Source organism: Tachypleus tridentatus, chromosome 10 (assembly GCF_004210375.1).
Source record: "Tachypleus tridentatus isolate NWPU-2018 chromosome 10, ASM421037v1, whole genome shotgun sequence".
NCBI classification, from domain to species: Eukaryota; Metazoa; Arthropoda; class Merostomata; order Xiphosura; family Limulidae; genus Tachypleus; species Tachypleus tridentatus.
In genome coordinates, this window is record NC_134834.1 from 86262167 (window position 1) to 86280287 (window position 18121).

The following is an 18121-nucleotide window of genomic DNA, read 5'->3' on the forward strand; positions in this document are numbered from 1 at the left end:
AGCCACATTGGGCTGTCTGGTGAGGTAGTGGTTTGAGAAAAAAGTTGTCCGAAAACCAATATATTTTTTAAAGCTCAAGTACAATTCCGTTGATAAGCATGATAAATTAGTGGAATTCTGCAATATTGATAAAGTAATTTGTAACATCTGGTCAAAATGTATGTATGAAACCTTAAACAAGTATTTTATTTCACATTCTCCATGTGCAAAATTTCACAAGGCTTAGCAATCCCGCAAATGAGTACGAAGTTTGTAGATTGAGAAAATCATTTTCGGTATGATTTTTGTTTATAGCTCTATTTTTAGGAAAAATTATTGTATTTTAAGAAAATATTTATAAATAACATATATGCAAATGTAACATATTATAACCGAAATGTGACTGCATTGTATTTTATAAAATATTAGTTCACTAGAACAAACCGAAACCAGAAAACCGTAAAAGCCAGTTTTATAATATTGGAATAGTAAGATGATGTCACTTCCTTGTTGCGTCGCCTCATTGCACCTTTTGTAATGTTGGACAGGACTGAAAGATCAATGAAATTATATATATATATATAGGTAGATGTATAATGTTTGTTTGTTTGTTTGTTTTGGAATTTCGCACAAAGCTCCTCGAGGGCTATCTGTGCTAGCCGTCCCTAATTTAGCAGTGTAAGACTAGAGGGAAGGCAGCTAGTCATCACCACCCACCGCCAACTCTTGGGCTACTCTTTTACCAACGAATAGTGGGATTGACCGTCACATTATACACCCCCACGGCTGAGAGGGCGAGCATGTTTAGCGCGACGCGGGCGCGAACCCGCGACCCTCGGATTACGAGTCGCACGCCTTACGCGCTTGGCCATGCCAGGCCATAGATGTATAATGTTACGACATTTTAGCTATTTAGAATAAACATTTTTGGTATTGTGTTATAATATGTTGACATTCTTGAACGAAAAAAAGTGTAATTTATGTCTATCGATCAAATCCATACAGAGATACAAATAATGAAAATAACAGATAAAATATAAAATTTTCTTTAAAAACGTTTAATTATTATCTGGAGATTGTAAAGATTCCGCATACTAAACTTAACAACTTTCTGATGCATAAAAGTATCTTTAATCTTAGAATCAGAATTAGTTTGTATGTTATGTCACGTGACGGGGTTGTGGGCTGACCAGCGGGCAAACCGGATGGGTTAATCGGTTTAGCCGTTCGAGCTTCGACTAATTCTACCCGCTGTCGCGTCGCGTGCAAAATTTATTTTTAAGTGTGGATGTCGTTACTAATGGAGCTCATGGACTCTAACTCAAGGCTTTCCATTTTTCTTCAACCTCATTAATTAACCAGTACGTAAAAGTAAGAGGCCCGGCTGGTTAAGGCGTGCGACTCGTAATCTGAGGGTCGCGGGTTCGCATCCCAGTCGCACCAAACATGCTCGCCCTTTCAGCCGTGGGGGCGTTATAATGTGACGGTTAATCCCCCTATTCGTTAGTTAAAGAATAACCCAAGAGTTGGCGGTGGTTGGTGATGACTAGCTGTCTTCCCTCTAGTCTTACACTGCTAAATTAGGGACGGCTAGCGCAGATAGCCCTCGAGTAGCTTTGCGTGAAATTCAAAATTCAATTCAAGTTCACGTAAAAGTAAAGTTATTTCAAAATGTTGATTAAATTTCTTGGATCTAAATGTTGAGCCTTCGTGGGGTCAACATGTTGGTGTGTTCAAAGTTTAATTAATCAAAATAGAATGTCCATTTTATATCACATGACTATTTTGTATAATACTGTGGCTGGTGGATATTTTGATTTCTTTGCAGTTCACGTTTTTGTCATTTGATAAGAGATTTTTCAATGTGGACTCCGTTGAAACACATACTTTGTTCAGAGGCAAATGCTCTCTTTACGTCAGTAATCTTAATATCATTAACTAATTTAACATATGTCTCAAACTCATGAAATTGGTAACAAATATTTTGTTAGCTCAAACAAAGCTTTCACATATGGATTTTGTAATTTAAAAAAAAAAGCTAAAAAATTAATTCAAAACTAATTGATTTGTAATATAATTGCATGCAACCTACTGTTTAAGCAGTCGTCTATTTAAACATTGTTTCACCGACAACCATCTCAGTGTAAAATTTATATTATGTGTTATTTCTTATAGGAAAGATTGATGCAAACATGCATCGTTGAATACACTACTTATAGGATGACAGAGTTAGCCGAAATGAAAAGTTATTTTTTGATTGTTATCTTAATAGTAAAGGTCGTTTTTCTTCTAAAAATAATACCAAAATGTTTTAATCCTCCAATGTGCACTACAGATATTGAAAAACAACATATATATTTATTTTGCAGACCCTTAATAGCTGTTGGAGGTGATTATTGTGTTTTCTATTAATGTAATTTCAGTTTAATCTTAATCAACTCCACACTGTTAAAGGTTGTATTGTCTATCCAATCTTTATGTAGTGCTGTGTACATGCATTAAAAGGACAAGAGCAGCTTCATGACCAGCACGTGGTGTCGTTGCTTCTTAATTTAATTGATTTTAAAATTTAAACTCTGGGACTGTCGATCTCAGTCTTAAGGCAAAAAAGAAAAAGAGAAATGTGGTATTATAGAATAGCAGATGTTTATTTTATGTTCTACTTTATATCGGTGAATGTTTCTCATTTTTGGAGAAGTTTCAAAATTCTTATTAACATGTACGTGTTTTTTGAGTTTAGGAAATGGAAAATTGGTTTATTAAACCAGACTAAACTGCTTCGCTCTAGTTATCTGTTATTCTGGGTCATTTCCTTTTAATATCACTTGTTCTTTCTTTTTGAAAAAATTACTGCAAACATCCGTCGTTGAATACACGTATAGAATGATAGTAGTCTTACATTCTTAAGTATATTGTTTATAATGTTTTGAGACCATAGCCTGACTCGAATTAAATTGAAGAGACTGTCACATCTTTCTTTATAGTAAATTAACTGATTGAAGGAACATTACTCGGTGTATTCTGAACCGCACTGTATCACTTATTTCTGGATTTACTGAAATTGACACCACATAATTTTTTTTGGAGTTTGAATTATTAAAAAGGAGGATTATTAGCAATAGTTAGACAAACTAACCTTGATCCCATTTGGCATGCAGTCCTCCAATGATGCGGTGATAAGCCTACGAATTTGCAACGCTAAAATCATGGGAGCCCGGCATGTTAAGGCGTGCGACTCGTAATCTGAGGGTCGCGAGTTCGCATTCCCGTCGCGCCAAACATGCTCGCCCTTTCAGCCGTGGGGGCGTTTTTATGTGACGGTCAATCCCACTATTCGTTGGTAAAAGAGTAGCCCAAGAGTTGGCGGTGGGTGGTGATGACTAGTTGCCTTCCCTCTAGTCTTACACTGCTAAATTAGGGACGGCAAGCACAGATAGCCTTCGAGTAGCTTTGTGCGAAATTCAAAAACCAAACAAACAAAATCAGGGGTTCCATTCCCCTCGGTGGACTCAGCAGACAGCCCAATGTGGTTTTGCTATAAGAAAACAAACAATTCGGCATGCAAGAAGTCTCGGTTTTAGTATCGAGCTCGGATGAACTCAAATCACAGAGAAAAAACAGCGTTGAACTAGTGGTCATCCTATGGCTCTAAAATTTAGTCTGAATATACTTGTACGTTAGAAGTTTCAGTAATTACAAAGTGTCTTAATCTGCTATAGAATAAACCTTTAGTTGGTCAAGTGTTCGTTTCGAGGGCTTGGAGTCCTAGATTTTAGCATAACAGGTGCATGGAATGTTCTGCTGTTATCCGAAGCGTGGTCTTTTAAATTCTCTCTAATGTGACTCCCACTCAGGTAAAATTCTTAATTTTTGTCCAATCCCACGAAACATTTTTACTACTAAGTAAATAAATATACTGACGCTTAGTATATTTACATAATATTTAAATATCACATAATATAGTAAGGTCAAGTGCTCAATATAGCTAAAAAAAATGCAAACGATCCTTTAGGACCTATTTCGAAATTATGTATTTCAAAATGTTTTTTAAAGAACATCATAAATATTGTGTATTACTTTCAGTAAGTCACAGCTCTGCATGGCCTGGTGGTTAGGGGGCTTGACTCATAATCTAAGGGTCACGGGTTAGAATCCACCTCACACCAAACATGCTCGTCCTTTCAACAGTGTGGGCGTTATAATGTCACAGTCAATTCCACTATTCGTTGGTAAAAGAGTAGCCCAAGAATTGGCAGTGGGTGATTATGATTAACTGCCTTCCCTCTAGACTTACACTGCTAAATTAGAGACAGCTAGCGCAGATAGCTCTCGTGTAGCTTTGCGTCAAATTCGAAAACAAATTTCTCATTCTTGTGTCTGTGGCCTTAACTAATCACGCTGGAAATGGAAGATTACACGAGTAGTGCTAATAGAAATAACATCACATAGAGAGTTCACTCCAGCATGATGCGAAATGTAAGGATTTATCATTTAGTGAACTTCACTACTGTGAGAATAAGAGAAGAAGAGAAAACGCCTGAAATGTGTGACAAACACAACTAAATATTAGTTTTTGTTCTTTCCATTGCTTTAAAGTAAAGTAAGCATGTGTGTGTCTAGAGGTTACCATTGCAAAGATATGGTTTGAAATAGAATTATTCTCTGATGCAGATATTACAATTAAACTATAGTCAATAGAATACTTAACCTTTAAAATTGTACGAGGCTTATTTGCAGTTGGCACTTTTTTCCCCACGTTACATTTAAATGCGGCCCGGCATGGCCAAGCGCGTAAAACGTGCGACTCGTAATCCGAGGGTTGCGGGTTCGAGCCCGCGTCGCGCTAAACATGCTCGCCCTCCCAACCGTGGGGGCGTATAATGTGACGGTCAATCCCACTATTCGTTGGTAAAAGAGTAGCCCAAGAGTTGGCGGTGGGTGGTGATGACTAGCTGCCTCCCCTCTAATCTTACACTGCTAAATTAGGAATGGCTAGCACAGATAACCTTCACGTAGCTTTGTGCGAAATTCCAAAAAAAACACAAAAAACAATACATTTAAATATTACATAAAATCACATTGACCATAAAGAAGAATTTCTTCCTTAAGTAAATTTAATAACAATTGAAACTATGAAATGTATGATACTTATAATATACTGATGGCAATATCTCTGATGGAATAACAGGTTTTCAAATATATTGAAAAATCAAATCTAACAATAATTGAACACTGACACCTGCAGTTTAAAACTATCTGATCTAATTCCTTCAGTATATCAGCTTTCAAAAATTTTTCAAAATATCACTGGAAGATAGACAGTTACATCAAATTAAAAAGATGGTGGATTGAGTAGATGAAACATCAATTAGTAAAATACAATTATATTTAATTCCAACATTTCAAAGTTTCACATATTTCTTTTTCAGTAAAAATGACACTGAATCAATATTTTATGTCACAAAAAGTCATAGAGGTAATACCAAATATTATTAAAAAATTTCGTTTTTCTATTAGTTAAAACATTCTATACCAATAAGTGTATTTCTAAATTTCATTATTTCAATAAAGACTTAGTTTTAACACATATAAGCTATTATTTTCAATATGGAGACCATTATTTTACTGTGAAATTTAATTAATTGTAGTACTTGGTTTAATAACTCAATTATTCTATGAAAGATTGTGCCTTTGTACTTTTCATTTCAGTTAGGTGATGCATTTTCTATGATATATATTTTTAGAAGAGAATGACATTTTCCTGCCTTATACTTTTGGGGTATTTCCTTTGTAATGTACTCAAGGGCTATTTCCACTAGTTGCCACAAATTTCAAACTGGTAGACAGGATGGAAAGTCAAGAAAATCTATCACCAACTCTAGTCCAACCATCAAACTTATACCCATTCATTATTTTTCTTAGTTGTAATGGGACAAATACTGGATCAAGAGATTCATAGTTTGGTACACTACAACTGAAACATACTTGGCATTGTGAATGTGCTTCCTCAAATAACAGCTCAAGCCTTTTGAAACATTTATTCCATATTCAGAATTTACCTTTTGTTTGTTTATGGTAAAACCAAGGATATTTGGCATCATTCTTAACTTTTAACTGTTGACCACAGGAAAAACAACTAGCCTGCAGCATTTACCACACACTATTGTACTCTTCCATCAATGAATTGTAAGATTGCCCTTCACACATACTACTCTCACAGCTGAAAGAGTAAGCATAATATTTGGAGCTGAGCTAGAAATGACTAATAACAGATATTATTACTAATTGTCTTTCACATATCACTTTTGTGGTGTCAACTTGAATCTAAAAACTTGAATCATGAAACAATCAAGTGAAAATAACAAATCACAGTAATATCTGATTCACAAACACTTAAATAGTGTACCAATATTTTAAAAAACACAGCTTGAGATGGGCTAGTGTCTTCCAAGGATACAGATACAGAGCTAAAGTGACAAGTTTATAACTATTTAAATATGCAGTCTTTAACTTAATAAAATAATTGTTACACTCTCACAGATGTTTAATAAATCAATTAATATATAAAGTACATGTGGAACATTTGCACAAAAAATTTGGAAAACTGAATATATATGACAAAAGGTATATCCCTATCTAGTTATGAAAGGGTGAAAATTAGGCTATTGCTGTTCATTACAAAACTACACTATTAACTCAATCTAGAGCATTAAACTCATGTGGAAAGTGAAGTCTGTAGTTAGAAGTTTCCAAATAAAAAAACATTAAGATGAAGTTGTTCCACTTGTATCATTATGTCTTTGACAAAATTTGAAACTGATGAACATCCAGAGACAAAATTTTATAAACTCCATTCAGCCACATAACTACCAAGTCCCCAGATGAACTCCAGCATGCTTTTGGTCTGTTTACTATATAGTCTTCAAAATCTTCATACACACATAGTGTAGAATTTGTATTAAGCCTGTTACAGTATTTTGAGTTAGTATGTTGAGTTTTGCACAAAGTTTACTGAGGCCTATCTATGCTAGCTATCCCTAATTTTGAAATGATAAACTGGAGGGCAACTGACTGCTCAAAACCACCCACTACAAACTATTTTCCAGTAAATAGTGGGATTAACCAACACATTATAACATCCACACAAGCATGTTTCAACCTCTTGGTCCATAGGTTGTGAGTGGAGCATTTTAATCACCAGGTCCTGTGACAATGAAAATTATAATAATGAGAAAAAACATATAACCATGGGTAATAGAATGAACGTGAACAGACACAAGGAATCCCAATTAAGCAATGGCATTTGTGAATCCAGTAACAACTACTATTATATTACCTCTAATTTTGTATGTAAATATATTTTAATAGCCATTATGCTATCTTTCTTACAAGTACATACAAATAATATAGTAACATATTACATGTGTGTTTAACAAATATTATAGAGATTATTTCAAGTTTTCTTTTTAATCATTTATCATAAACAGAAATTAAAGACCTCACTTAAGCTTAGAACTGAAATTTTTGTGTGTGTGCGCATGTGGAAAAACTTCTACAAGGTTTAATTCTGATTATAAAATTCATTTGTTAAACTATTACATGTCAAAATGAGTTGAAACCATAACCATCACACTTTAAGAAACTAGATATATTATGAGTGTCAACGAAATATTTCCTCCTTGTATGAAGTATGAGTGAAACAAATTTTAAAATCATCTTAAACTAAACTAACAAACCCAGTATTTCATTTTAAATGTGAATCAGACAATGACATCATAAAGACTGGATGTTAAAAATAATACAATATCACACACAATTTTTAGTTTTAATTCCACATATTTTATAAGCATATCCATATTATTTGAAATACTAGATACATAGTGAATACTGAGATGGAAAACACACACACAAATGTTTATGATACATCAAATGCTACAAAACACTTCTCAGAGTTTTGAGTCATAAATCAACTTGAAGATCAGCTTGCATTTTTTGTAATTTTCTTATCTATTTGTGATTTGAATGTGTTAACAACAAATGTCTCACTAGGATAAAATAGCATTTTTAATGTTGGATTTTGATTCTGGTTTAGCTTTATTTATTAAGTACCCATACTGTTTTAGCAAGTAAATTAAACAACACACACTGTATGTTTCTGCTTAGTTTTAGTCAATAATGCATACTGGTATTTATTTACTAAGTAGTAGTAGACTTGTTACTGTACAAATAGTCATTGAAGATGGTAAAGTACACAACTAAGTTTAGTTTTTTATAAATGCTCTTTTTAAAATACATTAGGCTGGAATCATACACACAAGAACCATACAAAAACATTTAAACAATTTTTCTATTATACAAAATCTATAACTAGGTGTCTTGCAGTAAGAATTTTTAATATGCAATTTATGAACTTTTTTCAAATTTAAGAGAAAAAACATTACATTTTACAGAAAAAATGCTTTCATTTGTTTTTCAAAATATCCATGCATACAATTATTAGGCTTAGTGTAATATTTCAAAGCTTGTCAACAGTGATTATGACAAGAAAAAGTAATTTTCTTCTACTTAAAGAAGTTCCATAATTCTTAGGAACTTAATTTTTTTTATGTAAAAAGTATACAGTGCAGATAGAAAAATGATTTGGGTTAGAAAGTATTAAAACAGTTGCAAAGTTAGACTAAATTTTGCATGGAATTACACAGTCAGTCTAAGTTTTTGATCTAAGATGCATTCGTATTTCAATTACATATCTTAGTTCTGAAAGAATAATATATCTTTAATATCAAAAACTCAATTTTACTTTCACATTTATCAACCTATACAGCACGTTTTTGATATTTCAGTGGTAGATTTCTTGTCATATACCTCACCAAACCTTGATCTTTCAGAGGCAATTTTCATGTTATATGCTACACCAAATCTAATAAGTTATAAATCAAACAATCACCTTGGAAACTGAATTTAAAATAAATTCTATCTTATTGATTACAGAATTAAAGATGCAAAGACCCTTTCTCAAGATTCATAAAGGCTAACCACATTTTTAAGACATCAAAGGGATTTTTCAAATCATCAACATGCAAGCTCATTGTGTAATATACCTTCATTTTTGAAACATAACTTACGGAATAATGTTCTCTATCAGTATTAAGATGCTTTTGGTAAACACACTATTTTCATTTCACATTTAGTTACAACTTACAATGTAGTTATACTTTTCATTCTAATAGAACTTTTACTGGATAATTACACAATATTTGAACTCTATTTCACCAAATACCTTGTTTTGAAATAAATACTGCATACTGCAACTGTTTCATAGTATTGTGAAATTCTAACTCCCCAAAACTTTTGTAACAAATGATATTTAGGTTTAATGAGAGCCCAAGTTTGCTTGATCACAGGAAGTATCTTTAAGTTGTACACTGTGCTTCAGAAGAAACTTGGCACAAAACAACAAAGTATATAATTTACTCCAAGGAATTGTACACGAGCAACTGCTTTAGTACTTTTGTCTGGCTTGTCTCTCTGATCTCGCCAGCTAGAAACATTTCATCAACTACACTGTATACCTAGCAGAGAAAAAAAAAATCTAGATTATAACTTCCCAAACTACATTAACAGTTAAAAAATTGTTTATTAACAATAGTTTACAAATTCACTTAAATTTTACATTTAACTTTCACAAAGACACAAATAATTCATGGATAAATTTAATTTCACAAACATCGTTGACAAACATACCTAGAGGAAAGAAGTAGATAATGCTTTCTGAGAAAGTTATACAACATATTTACATAAAATGAGATAATGATATCTACATACAACTTAACTAGAAGTGTGATCTAGATATTTGTAACCATAACTTTTAGTATATTATGAAGCTGTTCAATCTTAATTTGTAGTTAGTTTGACTAAGTTATCAACCTACAGACAACAGAAAATATATACTTTAATTTTTTTCAGTTAAAAACAATTTATTCGGTTTGTTTTGAATTTTACGCAAAGCTACTCAAGGGCTATCTGTGCTAGCCATTCCTAATTTAGCAGTTTGAGACTAGAGGGAAGGCAGCTAGTCATCACCACCAACTGCCAACTCTTCTACTCTTTTACCAACAACTAGTGGGATTGACCATCACATTATAATGCCCCCACAGCTAAAAGGGTTAGCATGTTTAATGGGACGGGGATTTGAACCCGCTACCCTCAAATTACAAGTTTAGTGCCTTAACCACCTGATCATGCTAGGCCAAAAACAATTTATCCTGGAATGCAAGTTACTGTTAGTTATATTATCTCATAAGTTCATATTTCAATCTACTTTTCACTGTTCTTTAACTACTTAACATGGTCAACAGCATAAAATGTCCAAGGCCACTCTATAGGTTAGTTAGAAGTTACTTTTCAACAGATGTTCTACTTTAAACAAATTCACTGCAATCTTTCTTTATCTTTTATTCTCAAATGGAGTTTCTAGAATCTGCTGTAGGCTTAGTGTGTATACAAGAAAGATATCAAAGTTGAAGTAATTTGTAACTATTGTTTACCTTAAAATTTTCTTGATTTCTCACACATTGTAAACTTCAAACATAAAGAGGTAGAGAGGTTATTATCTGTGAGTGGTTATAGAAAGAGGGCATATTCTAGAAATAACTGGAAAATGGGTGGTTCCATTCCTATATAAGGATTAGCTGGAATATTCTAGTATTAAAGATCACAAAATATCTAAAATATTAAATAAATATATTCTAGCATAAAAACTTTTAGTTGGTCTGTGAATCTAGTTACTGATTTATTATTCAGCCAATGTGAGTAAATTTATTTTAGTCCTGAAGTGTTAACATAGTTTTCTCTGAAGTGTTTGATAAAAAATGAGTTATTTCAAAAGCAAGGGTCAACATAATTGATGTGTGCACATTTTGTAATCAAACTAATAAATAGCAATACCATTACTTCAATGAGGATAAGTCTGATAAAATGTTAGAAATCTTCACAACAAATTTGTAAGATTAATGTGGACCAAATCACCATGAAGGTGCATAACTTCAATGTACTTAATGAACAAACATTAAGTGAGAGATATAAAAAAACAAAAAACACCAAATATATGTTCATGAAAAAAAGACCCAAGCTATTTTACCTTGTAGAAGTTGAACACCAGATCTAATTCACAAACATTATGGAAATATTCGTTGAGCACCTCAACAAAATTGTGAATGGCTTCTAGGTAAGCTAAGTTGTTGTCACTGATATCCACACAGATACAAAAATAAAGACCAGCATATCTTCTGTACACTATCTTGAAGTTACGGAACTGTACATAAAAAAAAATCTTACCTGAGTAATTATCATTCACAAACATAAATAAATACATATACATATGTTTTATTAAATTTCCAATACATTTAGATACAAAATTCAAAAATGAATCCTTATGTCATATGATGACAGGTTCACATGACTGAAGAAGGTCGAAACGTTGTTCACTCTTCTACGTAAAATATTTTCTCAACCCAAATGAGCCATTTTTGCATATATATTTCTCTACAAGTGGGTTTTTCAACATCACTAACACAGGAAAAGAAATATTTTCCATTATGTATGCATTGCCACACTAGACAAAACTTAAATTTTACACTTTCCACTAGGAACTTTTTATAAAATATTAATAAAAACAAATTTTCCTCTCTGATTAATTCTTACCTCTACAAAATTTGTATGTTTGGCATCTCGAACAGTGACAACTGCATGAACTTCTTCTATCAGTTTCTGCTTTTCATCATCATCAAAATTCATATACCATTTGGCAAGACGCGTCTTACCAGCTCTGTTCTGGATGAGTATGAAACGTATCTGAAATAATAAATTCCTAACATAAATAACTGAAACTATCCAGTAGTTTCAATCTCATATGTGAAACATTAATGAATTTGCTGTGTAAGTAAAAGTACGTGTCAACAGGTTACAAATATTGTAGAGTTGGTAGATTTTATATGTATGGATTGACAAGATACTCAATAGACATAATACAAATGCTACAAAAATCAAATCAAGGTGACAGGGAGGTTTACTTTAAAATGATTGTTATTGTTTCTATACCCATTAAGCCCAAAACAAGACAATAAACAACTACTAAGATGTGAAACCAGAAAGTGACCAACTTACAAGTTGTTCATCTTTCTTCAGTCTATATAAAAACTTTATCGCTCTTGTCAGTTTAAACCTAAATCCACTCTGTGCTTCTGTGCATTATACATTGTCATCATTTAGTCAAAATAACAAGTAGAAAACAATATAATTCCAGTGTAAATGATGTCCTTATTACCATTCGATGTTAGCTTTCTTGCAGAAATATGGTGTCCTTTAAAAGGCTTAACACTTTAATTGTGACTGTGATGCGCATTTCCCACTGCACTAGGAATCATGTTGAGGCTGCAGTGAATGAGTTAAGTTTGATTAGATTTGATCTGAATTTTGCACAAAGCTACTTGAGGACTATCTGTGCTAGCTGTTATAAAACACTTAATACTAGAACATTATTGCAACAGAATAAATACTTACCAAATTAGCCTCTATTCATAGGGCTCATGTGTAAAGCAAAATTCATACTACATGTTTATCTATGATTTGTTTTTGTTTCATTTTGAATTTCACGCAAATCTATACGAAGGCTATCTGCACTAGCCGTCCCTAATTTAGCAGTGTAATATTAGAGGGAAGGCAATGGGTCATCACCGTCCACTGCCAAATCTTGAGTTACTCTTTTACCATCGAATAGTGGAATTGATCCTCACATTATAATGCCCCACAGCTGAAAGGGGGAGCATGTTTGGTGTGACAGGGATTCGAACCCGCAATACTCAGATTACGTATTGAGTACCATGGTGGGCCTAAGTGGTCAAGTACAACCCCTTAATTACTCATTTGAATTATTACATTTCAACATACCACTATCAATATTGTATTACTACGAGTATCATTAGTTTTAGTACTGTATTGGTATATTAACATTATAACTCAAACATGCAGCTAAGTATTTAAGTAGGTTATATATGTATTATATATATATATATAGTACTTTGCATGATATTTGAGGAAAAGCAGCTTATAGTGTTATAAGTGATAGTATAACTATAAACTGCTTTACTTCAGTCCAAATATTATGACATGTTATGCTAATTACTATGGTTATTTATACCTTATATTAATACTATACTGACTATTGTCCATAATATTTGATAATGCTTCAAATTTTATCCAAACGTTAAAAAAATTCTAAGTATGAAACAAAATCACAGAACAAACGTATTTAACGACCAACCATTTCACTAATGACCTGACAGTGACACTATACGAAAAAAAGCTGTGAAGTTTAAGAAAAAATTTGAAGGATTTTTCTCAGACACTCCCACTCTACAATAACCTCGCAGGATCACACAAACACCTCGCCATACGGACACACTTGCCTATCGATTTTGGTTAATAAAAGGGGCCGTTGCACTAAAATTTTCTTCAAACATAGTATAACATACAATTAAAGAAACGTATACAAAAGACAGTCTGTTATTACTTAAAAGTGAATACATAGTTTTAGTGATTCAGTTAAGTACATTTCGATACGAAAAATCAATTTTTCTAAATCAGATTCTTAAAATTACAAAGATAAAAATGCTGATTTTGTATTTTTTGTTTTGTTTTTCGCACACATGTGTCTTCAATACAATTATGTGTGTGTTTATGTTTTTTTCCTCTCATCGACAGGCCCAGCATGGTCAGGTGGTTAAGGAACTCGACTCGTAATCTGGGGTTCGCGGGCTTGAATCTCCGTCACACCAAACATGCTTGCCCTTTCAGCTGTGGGGTGTTATAATGTGTTGATCAGTCCCACTATTCGTTGATAAAAGAGGAGCCCAAGAGTTAGCGGTGGGTGGTGATGACTAGTTGCCTTTCCTCTAGTCTTACACTGCTAAATTAGAGCCGACTAGCGCAGATAGCCTTCGAGTAGTTTTGCGTGAAATTCAAAACAAATCAAATATATATACACAGTTACGACAGAAAGTGTTCGTAACCCCTGCGTCGTGAGTAGTTTTTTCCTCATAACTTAAAAGGTATCACGATTAGGATAATGAAAGTAAAGTATATTATAAATATTATACTAACACGCATCTTCATAAATTTTTATGTAAAATAAACAACAAATAAACTGTTTATAGACAAATAACCAAACATAGGAGGGGCATAAAGCAGAAAGTGTTCGTGCGTTTACTTTAATGGTCAGTTGTGTAAGCTTTCAGGTAAATTATTTGGCGCAATCTCTCCTCACAGCCCTTTATGATCGCTTGACAGTACTCGACTGGTATTTTCTTCCATTCTTCTTTACAGAAAGTAAGTTTCTCGGATGACGCTGATAAACCCTGGTCTTCAACTCATGCCAAACGTTTTCAATTTGGTTGAGATCGGGTGACTGCGATGGCTACTCCAGAACGCTTATATGCAACCAGGATTGCACATATTTCGATGTGTGCTTAGGGTCATTGTCGTGCTGGAAGATCCAACGACGCCCAAGCCGCAAGTTCCGAGCATCATTCTTGATATAAGTGCCTAATATATCAACGTACTCTTCATTTTTCATGATTCCATTGACGCGGTGAAGGCTGCCTACACCAGAAGAGCTGAAGGAACCCAATAGCATGATCGAGCCACCTCCGTGTTTAACTGTAGGGACGGTGTTCTTTGGAAGATTTCGTTCCCCTTACGGAAAATATAGCGAACATCATTGTGGCCGAAAAGCTCGATTTTAGTCTCGTCTGACCAAAGAATACTCTTCCAATAGGTAAAGGATTTATCTATATGCTTTCTTACATACCTCAATCGTGCTTCTAAATGAACAGGCTTCAAATATGGAGTTCTACGAGGACGGCATGCTTTGAACTCAGAAGAGCGTAACATGTTCGTAACTCTAGAGGTGTTTGCTTCAACCCCAGTTTCCCTTACCAGTTTCTGTATGTCATTACGTGTTAAACGAGGGTTCCTACTAACTTCTCTGAGAATCTTCCTCTTGGTTCTTTCTGAAATTTTGGTGGGGCATCCGGAACGAGGGAGATTAGCAGTTGATCCTGTGAGTTTAAACTTGGAAATTATGCTTTGAACAGTAGATTTCGGCGCATTAAGTTGTGTAGCACTACCGGAAAGAGACACACAAGACTTGTATTTTAAAATAATTCGTTTTTTTTTAAATCACTGGACAGTTATTTGCTGTTTGCCATGATGACCAAGCAGATAATGACGGAGACGGCGCTAAATTGCCGGAAGTACATTTTTTGCTGGCTAAATTCCAATAATTATGAACTCAGTGTCTGGTTCTCGAATGGTATAATGTAGTTTTTTCGCCAAACTAAACAAAATTTTTACAGGAATATTAGTTTTTTTCACACGTTCTGAACTGTACGAACACTTTCTGCTCCTCCTATTTTTGGTTATTTGTTTATAAACAGTTTATTTGTCGTTTAATTTACATAAAAATTTATGTAGATGCGTGTTAGTATAGTATTTATAATATATTGTACTTCTATTAGCCTAATTGTGATAGTATAGTATTTATAATATATGGGCCCTAATTGTGATACTTTTTTAAGGCCAAGCATGTTAAGGCGTACGACTCGTAATCTGAGGGTCGCGGGTTCGCATCCCCGTCGCGCCAAACATGCTCGCCCTTTCAGCCGTTGGGGCATTATAATGTTACGGTCAATCCCACTATTCGTTGGTAAAAGAGTAGCCCAAGAGTTGGCGGTGGGTGGTGATGACTAGCTGCCTTCCCTCTAGTCTTACACTGCTAAATTAGGGACAGCTAATAGCACGTCTTAACACGCTTGGCCATGCCAGACCCTCATCAACTCCAGGAAAGTAGGTTAGATTTTGTCAGTGGGCAGCGTGTGATTGATAAATATTTCTTAATTAGGTTAATAAAGTTGCAGGAAATAAAATACAGGTTTAATTTTAATGCTTTTAGTGCATACTGGAATTTTAATACCATTATATATATGTAAACGACCATCCGCTCCAGGAAAGTAGATTAGGTTAATTTTATTTGGCTTACTCTTTTATCAAGAACCAAATAGTATACCAATATACAGTAGATAACGGTTATAAGAACCGCAACTTTGGGAATTCCGAAAATGTTGAACTTTACAGGCCTAACTGCTTGTGTGGAAAGCAAGAGTAGTATCTAAGATGCCTTGCCTCTTTGGTTGTGGTGATCATTCCATGGGGCCCCTCTTTCTTTAATTAAGCTGGATTGCAGTCACCTATGTTGATCTTAGTAGAATTACCAAACACTAACAATTAATAACTGAATGATAATGACCCACGATAATTTTTTCACGTAAATGACGCATTAGGCTTCAGTCTTCAGGTCTATTCAGTAGTTCACTGCAATTCTCTAATGGGTGCAATTAGTTGTCAAGCATTTTACAAACCTCATGCTCCACTGACAAGTGAGAATTGAAAACTACAATTGAATACAAATTTTGATAAATCCGGCCAGCTTAAAATGTAAGGTTAATCTTTACAACCTTACACTTTCTCTGTGGACGTCATGTAGATATAGTTTTATGCCTTCATTAGGTCATTCATAGCAAGTGCACTTGTCACTGTGATTTCAGAACATGTTTGTTTCGAACGTTAATAGATGTTCGAACCATATAGCTTCATGTAGAACAATACACATACACCTATTTTGGCCTTTTCTCTTGAAGTGCCAATCCATGGTAATTGCTACTGATCAATGAGTTAAACTGTCTCGCATACGCCTTAATTCTTCTATTATTATTTAGTTGATATACACAAGGAGTGTAAGTCCAATGAGAAAAAAGGGTTACAACTGCAAGCAGAAGCCTTACAACGGTAATTGAAATTAAGATAACTAGTTTACAAACAATAACGAAAGCGCATTTAACCTTGAAAGCTTTGTAACTCGTTTATTTGGAACCCTAACCTGTCTTCTGAAAGAAGTTAAACATAATTTGAATAAATAATAGAAATCAGTTGTGACTTCACAAACAGATCGACTGTTCTGCTGCCATTAATTTCACCTAGGTTGTTTATTGAAGTTTTTGCAAAGCTACTTGACACTCGAAAATTATCTATGTTAACCAATCCTAAAACGAATTGACAGGCTAGAGTAACGGTTCCTTAATGTTTTGTTCATGGACACCTCACTTTGGATGGGGAAGGGGATCTAAGTAAACCACATAATAAAAGTATAATTTTAAGAAACAGAACAAGCACATAAAATTACTACATTAATATTAACCACAAATTTACTTTTATACGTTTTGAAGTACTGGATGTTCTTATTTCATCAACAAAATTCTCTATTGTAAAATGATGAAAATCACGGCTCACACATGTACATAGTAGCAAATGATATTACAAAATGAACTGCTTTATCTGCAAGTTTTGGGTTTCTCCATTTTTCTGAATCCAAAAGTCTAATAGTGAATATCTTTCAAAGTTTGACCTTAACGTTCCATTTCAATGAAGTTTCTATAAGCGCTCTCCTTCTTCCATAAAGAAATCAGCAATAATGCGTGAAAACTCCAAAGTAAAGAATAAATTTTATCATTTTAACTCAAATGTGATATAACACAGCGTTTTAGACTTATTCACTTAAATATATATTTCTTCTTAAATAAACGAATTTTTTAAGGTCTCAAGTGCCGAGTTTATTTTTTAGATCAACGAGACCTGGCATGGACACGTGATTAAGGCGCTCGACTCGTAATCTGAGATTGCTGGTTCGAATCCCCGTCACACTAAACATCCTCCCCCTTTCAGTCGTGGGGAGCGTTATAATGTGACGGCCAATCCCACTATTCGTTGGTAAAAGAGTAGCCCAAGAGTTGGCGGTGGGTGGTGATCACTAGTTGCCTGCCCTTTAGTCTTACACTACTAAATTTGGGACGGCTAGCGCAGATAGCCTTTGAGTAGCTTTGCGCGAAATTAAAAGAAAACTATATCTTCAGGGATTGCTAGTAATATTTCACATTCATACGTTTTAAAAATATATTAATTTTTGCTTTTAATTCCTAAGATTAGAGATGGTAATAGTGCAATTCAGTTGTTTAAATCAAGTATTATAACA

The 18121-nt window shown here is 33.9% G+C and overlaps 1 protein-coding gene across 4 annotated transcripts; it reads right to left on the reverse strand.

Moving 5' to 3' along the window:
• Window positions 1-5342: 5342 nt before the first annotated feature.
• On the reverse strand, window positions 5343-13456 carry LOC143229793 (AP-2 complex subunit sigma). 4 transcript variants are annotated; one of them, XM_076462582.1, is made up of 4 exons: window positions 13301-13450; window positions 11683-11832; window positions 11120-11293; window positions 5343-7183 (listed from the first exon to the last, which is right to left on the reverse strand). In XM_076462582.1, the coding sequence occupies exons 1-4, from the start codon at window positions 13301-13303 to the stop codon at window positions 7055-7057; spliced, it is 456 nt and encodes a 151-aa protein (XP_076318697.1). In that variant the 5' UTR covers window positions 13304-13450; the 3' UTR covers window positions 5343-7054. The 4 variants fall into 4 exon arrangements, with proteins under 4 accessions (XP_076318697.1, XP_076318696.1, XP_076318698.1 ...); XM_076462581.1 differs by lacking the exon at window positions 13301-13450 and adding an exon at window positions 12541-12679 and having other exon boundaries at window positions 6929-7183; XM_076462583.1 differs by lacking the exon at window positions 5343-7183 and adding an exon at window positions 7796-9551 and having other exon boundaries at window positions 13301-13456.
• Window positions 13457-18121: the final 4665 nt, after the last annotated feature.